The 8,820-nt window shown below is 64.8% G+C and overlaps 1 gene segment (V, D, J or C); it reads right to left on the reverse strand.

Annotated features, from left to right (window-relative positions):
* Positions 1–1,525: 1,525 nt before the first annotated feature.
* LOC138095050 (immunoglobulin heavy constant gamma 4-like) lies at positions 1,526–6,361 on the reverse strand. The segment is given in 7 exon segments: positions 1,526–1,609; positions 3,047–3,180; positions 4,725–5,045; positions 5,129–5,458; positions 5,582–5,623; positions 5,953–6,246; positions 6,328–6,361. Coding segments are annotated over 7 exon segments (1,239 nt in total).
* Between the last annotated feature and the right edge of the window lie 2,459 nt (positions 6,362–8,820).

The following is an 8,820-nucleotide window of genomic DNA, read 5'->3' on the forward strand; positions in this document are numbered from 1 at the left end:
GGAGACCCTCTAAGAGGAGGTGAGGGCAGAGACAGGCACAGAGGGGTGCGCCTGTGAGGACACGGCATCTGCACCCCACGGAGACAGGCCTCGGCAGGAGCCGGCCCTGCGCTCCTGGATCCGGGGTCCCAGGCTCCAGGGACTGAGTGGTGACGCCTGTGGTCCAAGCACCCTGCGGTGTTTGTTACAGCCTCCTGTGCTGACCACCCAACACGGGGCACTTGTCTGTGGCTCCCCTGGTGCCAGGCTGGCCTCTGCCTGGGAGGCGGAGTGGAGCCCTAGGGGCGGGTAGTGGGTGGGGGTCAGGCACCCCAGGGTCAGGTAGGGATGGGACCAGGGACCCTGGGTGCAGGTGGTGGGGGCGGGAAGCCCGGGGCCAGTGGGGGTGGGGCAGCCAGGCTGTGGACTCCTCAAAGGGAGAAGGTGTGTCAATGCACGGAGACTGGCCGGTGAGCTAGGTGAAGTAAACATGCTTTATTGTCGTTGAAGAGGTGAAGAGACAGCAAAGAGCAGGCTACCACATTACGCAGAAGAAGCTTCCCAAGCCCCAGGGCTGTGGTCCTTCCAGTCCTGGGGCAGCGCCTCCCATCCAGAGAAGCCCGTGCACATTTCTGCAACGACTGGAGAGTCTGTCCTGAGAGGCGGGGTGGGCCCGGGGCCTGGGGCTGGGCCTCTGTGGGTCTCTGATCTCACCTCTCACCCCTGCTCTCGGTGCAGGCCGAGCTCCAGGGGGAGTGTCAGGCTGTTGGCCACCGGATGGACTGGCTGCCCTGCCGTCCTGTGTCCTGGGAGCCCCTCCAGCTCTGTCCACTGGGAACCAGTCACCAGGCCCGTCTGCAGGCGGCCCGTCTGGCGGGATGTCACCCCTTCCCCCACCAGGGCGCCTGCAGCCGCCGTGGGCCCAGGCCCTGCTCCCAGCAGCGTCCTCGGTGGAGGTGACCTGAGTGACCGGTAGTGGTCCTCCCAGGAGCTTGCCTGCTGGGAGGCTGGGCCCCTGCAGGACAGCTGTTCCCAGGGATCTGACACAAGGGCCTCCCCCGGGGACCTGTGGCCTGGATCCAGGCCTGGGCAAGATGCGGGGGCTGGGCCCTGTGCATACGGTGTGGGGACTCAGCTTCCTCCCCCGGGGACCTGCGGCCTGGATCCAGGCCTGGGCAGGATGCGGGTGCCCTGTGTAGACAGCCCTGGACCCAGCCTCCTACTCCTCCAGGCAGAGCTGAACTCCGACGTGTGTGTTCCTGGTGGGGGACTCACGGCCCACTGGTGTGTTGCTGGCTTCCCAGAGGCCTCGGCGTTCATCAGCTCGGGTGGGGTCTACGCCTGCTGTCCACTCGGGTCTCCGGGGATGGGGGCAGGTTTTGGTGACCATGAGGCCTGCGGGTAGAGATGCGGGCAAGGCTGGCCAAGAGGTCAGAGGTCGCTGGGTCAGAGCGTGAAGGAGCAGGCCTGGTGCAGGTTGATGCTCAAAATGATGGACGCTGTCCAGATGGTTCTGTGGCCGCCCTGGACTCTGCTCCCAGGAGCTCTAGGCGCCCTGCCCGATCATGTTCCTGTAGTCGGGGACGATGGTCCTCTTCAGCTCCGCCACTGACGAGAAGATCCACTTCACCTGGCGGGGGGACGGGGTGAGCAGAGGCGCCTCCATGCGGGCCTCCCCCAGGGCAGAGAGGGGCAGCGAGGGGACGGGGAGGGGCAGCGAGGGGCAGAGAGGGGCAGAGAGGGGACAGTGAGGGGCAGAGAGGGGACGGGGAGGGGCAGAGAGGGACGGGGAGGGGCAGCGAGGGGCAGAGAGGGGCAGCGAGGGGACGGGGAGGGGCAGAGAGGGGACGGGGAGGGGACGGGGAGGGGCAGAGAGGGGCAGCGAGGGGCAGAGAGGGACAGAGAGGGACAGAGAGGGGCAGAGAGGGGCAGAGAGGGGCAGAGAGGGACAGAGAGGGGCAGAGAGGGGCAGAGAGGGACAGAGAGGGACAGAGAGGGGCAGAGAGGGGACAGGGAGGGGACGGGGAGGGGACGGGGAGGGGCAGCGCGGGGACGGGGAGGGGCAGCGAGGGGCAGAGAGGGGCAGAGAGGGGCAGTGAAGTGATAGGGAGGTGACTCTGAGGGGACACTGAGGGACAGTCTGGTCAGTTAGGGGACAGTTTAAGGACAGTGAGGGCAGTGATGGGTTGCTGAGATCGATAGGGAGAAAATGAAGGGGCAGAATAGGTGATTAAAGAGCTATCTGACTAGGGGATTATAAGTTGAAAAATACAGGAAACTCCTGTAAATTAATAATCACTCGAGAAAGCAGGCTGGTTTAACCACAAGACTAAGCAGTCTCGCTTGGCAACGAAGCTGCAACAGCAGCCTGAGATGCGCTCCCAAGCAGTGAGGCGACGACGCCTGAGCCCACATCCTGCCCCCTGAGCTCAGCGAGTTGAGGACCCCTGAGCTAAAACAGGCTCTCTGCACACAAAAAGCAAGCATTTACAGGAAGGTGACTTCCAAAATGAAAGACCCTCATTGTACGGAGACCTAAAATATTTTCCGGAGCCTATGACAGTCCTGACCTGACCATCGAGAGGGAAGAGTAGACTCCTCTAGCCTGACTGGGCAGGAACTGATGACCAAAACGGGGCACTTACTCAAGAGAGACCAAGAAGGCGTTTTCCCTTCCCCACTTCTCCCTCGATGGAAACCGGTGTCCACGAAGTTCTCAGGGAGCAGCAGCGCCCCATCACCGCTCGGAAGCGTCACAAGCCTCCTCGTCTAAAAACTCATTTCTCATCTACCACTCTACCCTTGCTGAATTCTCCCCACTGACATGAAGGGAGGCATGTGGTACAGAAACTCTTCAGACGCCCTCTGAAATGACCCCAATCTGTTTCAACGTTACGGTGAAGGGAAAATGAACAGATAGAGAGGGACAGAGAGGGACAGAGAGCGACAGTGAGGGGCAGGGAGGGGCAGGGAGGGACAGTGAGGGGCCGTCAGTGGACGGTGAGGGACTCTGCGGGGACCCTGGGGACAGAGGGGGGCCCGAGGGCCCAGCAGGGTGGGCCCCCACCTTGAAGAGGGTCACGGTGGCGCTGTAGCAGACGCTGAGCAGGAAGAGTGTGATGAAGATGGAGATGGTCGTCCAGAGCCCGTCCAGCTCCCCGTCCTGGGCGTCCGCACAGCTCTCCTCCTCCAGCAGCAGATCTGCACAGGGAGGGGGGTCAGTGCTGAGTCTGCCCACGGGGGGCTGGGCGGGGCCGTCGGGGCTTCGGGGCAGGGCTCCCTCTGCGGCTGGGGGGGACGGCGGTGTGATCCCCCATGGGCCGGGCAGGCGTCACCTGAGGTCAGTCTGTGGGGCCCAGCCCCAGCCCCAGCCCTCCAGCCCTGGCCACTGTCTGGGCCTGGCCTGTGGGGTCCTGCTCCCATCCTGAGCTGTGCCCTGAGCTGGGGCCCTGACCCCACCTCCCCGCAGGACAGAGGCTCAGTTCCTGGCCTCCTCTGCCCTGGGGGCCAGGCCTGGAGCCGGGAGGCTCAGCAGAGCGCACGTGCCTGGGCCCTGTCCCCGGGAGGGAGGGCAGACAGTGCCGGGCTGTGTCCCTGTGCCCGAGGGGTGAGGGTGCCAGGACGAGGGGCTGAGGGGGGTTTCAGCCTGTGAGGGAGGAGCATGGGTGCCCCAGGGGAGGCGAGGAAGGATGTCTGACCTGGTCAGTGTGGTCAGTGTGGGAAAGGGCCGCTGAGCAGCCCAAGGGCGCTGGAGGATGGGGACCAGCTGGTGTCCACAGGGAGGGCTCACGAGACCCAGCTCTGGGTCTGGGCCCGTGGGGTCACCCCATGGGTCCCCGAGTGCGAGACCTGAGTGTGTGCAGGTGTGTGGGTGAGTGACGGGGGTGAAGCGTGCTCGTGTGCGGGTGGACGCCTGAGTGCGTGTGGAGGAGGCTGGGTGAGGGCTGTCTCGTGTGCATGCGGGGCTGGGGCTTGGTGTCCGTGGCTCTGGGCTCAGTGTCCCCAGGGAGCAGCTAGGTCCCTGCCCTGGACGTTCAGGGCTCCCAGCCTGGGCCCCTTTCAGGCACAGGGACGACCTCCCCATGGGCGCACAGGCCTGGCCCCGGGCAGAGAGAGCCAGGCAGAGCCTCCTGGCCGACGAGGACGACGCCTGACCTTGAGGGTGAAGCGGGGCCACCCCCCGGGCCACTCTGGCTCCAGGCAGGCCCAGAGTGGACACACGGACTCTGGACACCCAGGAACAGGGGCCTGGGGACAAGGACGTGGCCCTGCCCCACGGCGTGGGCTGGAGCAGAGGCGGGAAGCGTTGGGCCTCAATCCCTGAGGTCTCGGGGGCTTCCCCCGTTCCCGCCCAGAGTCCGGCCCAGCATGTGGTGGCTGGAGGGGGCCGTGGAGCTGCGCCTCTGGCCAAGCCCCTCCGAGGCCTTGGGCAGCCCCCAGGTGGCCTGCTGGACCCACTCACTGTGTGTCTGGCCCGGAGAGGGGTCAGCGCCCCCACAGATGCTGAACAAAGCGGCCCAGAGTGGGCTCAGCCCGCCCCCCGCAGGCCTGGCGGTCACCAGGGCTCTGCCTCGGAAAGAACCAGCACAGCATTGCAGGGGCCCAGGGCGGCCTGGGTGCTTTATTCATGGCGGCCCAGGAGGCATGCACACAGGGAGGGGCTCGGGCGTCCTGGCTGGACCTGGAGCCCGGGGAGGGCGGGCTGGGTGAGGGCTTGCTGGTGCGGGGACGTGTGGCTCATTTACCCGGAGGCTTAGAGATGGACTTCTGTGTGTAGTGATTGTGCAGAGCCTCGTGCATCACCACGCACGCGTAGGTGTCTCCTTCCTGCCAGCTGCTCCTGTCCACCCTGAGCCTGCTGTACAGGAAGTAGGAGCCGTCGGCGTCCCGCTGGGATGTGGTCGTGCCGTACTTGTCCTCCAACTCAGGCTGCCCGTTTCTCTGCCACTCCACGGCGATGTAGTCTGGGTAGAATCCGGTGACGAGGCAGGTGATGCTGAGCGTGCTTTTGCTGAGCTCTTCCTGGGGTGGGGCCAGGACGTACACCTGCGGCTCCCGGGCCTGCCCTGTGGGGACAGACAAGCCTGTTAGCACAGGAATCACTCTGACTGGCCCACGGGACCCTCCTGGGCCCGCCCACCTGGCCCACCTTTGGTCCTGGAGATGGTCCTCACGATGGGGGCCGGGAGGCCTTCGTTGTGGACCTTGCACTTGAACTCCTTTCCTCCAGTCCAGTCTTGGTGCTGGATGGGCAGGGCGCTGACCACGCGGAAGGTGCTGTTGAACTGCTCCTCTCTCGGCTTTGTCTTGGCCGTGTGCACCTCCGCGTTGTCCACGAACCAGGAGAACTGCACCTCGGGGTCATCCTGGCCCACGTCCACCACCACACACGTGACCTCGGGCTTTCCAGAGATTGTAAGGGTGTCCTTGGGTTTCGGTGGGAAGATGAAGACAGACGGTCCTCCGGGGAGCTCAGGGGCTTTGGGGAAGACATAACAGGTGTCAGCCCCTGGGCAGACTTCCTCTTGGCCCCACAGCCTCGCCTGTGGCCCTCCCGGACCCTGACCATGTCCAGGGTTGATGGTGAGACTGGGTGACTTACGTGGGCATGGGCAACGTTTGCATGGGTCTTGGCATCCGGGCTCTGCAGAGAGAGCAGACTGGGGGTTACCAGGGGCAGGAAGCCATGGGCTGGGCTTAGGGCAGGGATGGGTTTTGGCAGGTCTGAGCCCAGGGCCTGTCTCTGTGGGTCCAGGCATGTGGACGTCGACCAGCCTCGGCTACCCTGGACCTGGTGGAAACTCCAGACGACCCCTCCCCAAGCCTGCGAGACCATCAGGAGAGAGACAGACAGGGCCTCCCCTGACACACTGGGCCTGGTTCACAGCACCCCTGGGGGTGGGGTCCCTGCAGGCAGAGGGGCTGACCCTGGTCTCCTGGAGTGGACACCCTCCCCGGGGGTCGTCTTCTCACCAACACGCTTGTCCACCTTGGTGCTGCTGGCCGGGTGGGCTACGTTGCAGATGAAGGTCTGGGCTCCTGAGGTGCTGGCCGGCACGGTCACCATGCTGCTGAGAGAGTAGAGCCCGGAGGACTGCAGGACGGCCGGGAAGGTGTGCACGCCGCTGGTCAGGGCACCCGAGTTCCAGGTCACGGTCACCGGCTCGGGCATATAGCTGGAGACCAGGCAGCCCAGGGTCACGATGGAGCTGGACGTGTCCCCGCAGCAAGAAGTCAGAGGGTAGACTTTCGGGGGTGTGGTGGAGGCTGTGAGAGAGGAGGCTGGTGAATGCAGGGTCCAGCAGGACCTCAGGTGCCCAGGCCTGGGGCACCTCTGAGCCCAGCCACCATCTGCTTCCAGGGTCTGACGACTGCCCGGCATGGTGGCCACCCGGCTCTGTGTGCTGCAGCTGGGATGTCTGGACACCGCTTGGGTTGGTGAGTGTGGCCTCCTGGATTAGAGCCCAGGGCCCCTTCCCTCCTGCTGGAGCCTGGCCTGACCCATGGCCCCTGCTCCCCCATCCTGGTCAGCTCCCTGGGCCTGCAGCCTGTCTGACTGCTGAGAGGGCGCCCTGTATTTCCTTGCCCCCTCGCACCGCCCTATCAAGCACACCGTGCCAGGTCCGGCCCTACTTTGGCTCCTGAGCCACACAGGCTGCTGGGACAGGCGGACCCTCGGCCCAGGAAGTGCAGCCCACCCCGTGCCCTCAGGGCGCCCCTCCCCTGCAGCCCCAGAGCCCTTCCTCTCAGGTCTTTGCTCCTCCTTGCTTTGCTCTTCATGCCGTCCCTCCACCAAACCGCGCCCCCGTCAGCTTGAGGGGCGGCCCACACCCCTGTCTCAGCCCTCCACCTCACCAGCTGTGGCCGGAGCTCTCCCAGCGCTGTGTCCTTGCTCCCTGATGCCCGCTCCTCGCCCTCGTCCAGCACCCACACCCCTGTCTCAGCTCTTTGGACTCAGCTCTGGACGGCTGCGCTCTTGGGCCCATCTTCTCTGCAGGGCCCACACTGCCCAGTGTCCCTGAATCTGGCCCCATAGCACAAACGGCCGCTTGCACCCTAGGACCCTTTCCTACTGGTGTGCTGAGCACACATGGGCAGCTGAGGTCCTCGGCAGGGGCGTGACATCCCAGCGCCTGCCCGGCTGCACCATCTTTGTCTGCCCCCCTAATACCCTGGGAGAGCTCCCTGAACTCCCAGCCCCCTGCTTATCCCCAGAAGCTGTACCTGCTCCCTCAAATCTCCAAGGGCACTCCCTGTCCTCCCAGCCGCTGCTCACCCACAAGCTACACCTGTTCACCCAAAGCAACAGGAGCACCTCCTGTCCTCCCAGCCTCCTGCTTACCCTCAAGCTATAACTGCTCCCCCAAATCTCCAGGGGCACCCCATGTCCTCCCAGCCCCCTGGTTACCCTCACAAGCTGTACCTGCTCCCCCAAAACACCAAGGGCTCCCTCTGCCCTCCCAGCCCCCTGCTCATCCACAGAAGCACTACCTGCTCCCCTAAAGCTCTTGAGATGCCCCCTGCTTCCCAGCCCCCTGCTCACCCTCACAAGCTGTACCTGCTCCCCCAAAGCACCAGGCACACCCCCTTACTTTCAGGCCCTGCTCACCCTCATAACCTGTGCCTGCTTCCCCAAAGCACAAGGGACTCCCCCTGTCCTCCCAGCCCCTGCTCACCCTCATAACCTATACCTGCTCCCTGAAAGCTCTTGAGATACCCCCTGCTTTCTCAGCCCCCTGCTCACCCTCATAACCTGTACCAGCTCCCCAAAAGCAGTAGGGGCTCCCCCTGGCCTCCCAACCTCCTACTCACACTGAAAGGCTGTACACGCTCCTGCAAAGTACCAGGGGCCCCCACTGTCCTCCCAGCTCCTTCTCACTGTCACAAGCTGTACCTGCTCCCCCAAAGCACCAGGGGCTCCCCCTGTCCTCCCAGCCCCTGCTCACCCTCACAGGCTGTACCTGCTCCCCCAAAGCACCAGGGGCTCCCCCTGTCCTCCCAGCCCCTGCTCACCCTTACAGGCTGTACCTGCTCCCCCAAAGCACCAGGGGCATTCCCTGTGTTCCCAGCCCCTTGCTCACCCTCACAGGCTGTACCTGCTCCCCCAAAGCACCAGGGGCTCCCCCTGTCCTCCCAGCCCCTGTTCACCCTTACAGGCTGTACCTGCTCCCCCAAAGCACCAGGGGCTCCCCCTGTCCTCCCAGCCCCTGCTCACCCCGACAAGCTGTACCTGCTCCCCCAAAGCACCAGGGCATCCCCCTGCCCTCCCAGCCCCTTGCTCACCCTCACAGGCTGTACCTGCTCCCCCAAAGCACCAGGCCATCTTCCCACCCTCCCAGCCCCTGCTCACCCCGACAAGCTGTACCTGCTCCCCCAAAGCACCAGGGGCCCCCACTGTCTTCCCAGCTCCTTCTCACCATCACAAGCTGTACCTGCTCCCCCAAAGCACCAGGCCATCTTCCCACCCTCCCAGCCCCTGCTCACCCTCACAGGCTGTACCTGCTCCCCCAAAGCACCAGGGGCTCCCCCTGTCCTCCCAGCCCCTGCTTACCCTCTCAAGCTGTACCTGCTCCCCCAAAGCACCAGGCCATCTTCCCACCCTCCCAGCCCCTGCTCACCCTGACAAGCTGTACGAGCTCCCCCAAAGCACCAGGCCATCTTCCCACCCTCCCAGCCCCTGCTCACCCTCTCAAGCTGTACCTGCTCCCCCAAGGCACCAGGGGCTCCCCCTGCCCTCCCAGCCCCTTGCTCACCCTCACAGGCTGTACCTGCTCCCCCAAAGCACCAGGCCATCTTCCCACCCTCCCAGCCCCTGCTCACCCCGACAAGCTGTACCTGCTC

This window comes from Capricornis sumatraensis, chromosome 19 (assembly GCF_032405125.1).
Source record: "Capricornis sumatraensis isolate serow.1 chromosome 19, serow.2, whole genome shotgun sequence".
NCBI classification, from domain to species: domain Eukaryota; kingdom Metazoa; phylum Chordata; class Mammalia; order Artiodactyla; family Bovidae; genus Capricornis; species Capricornis sumatraensis.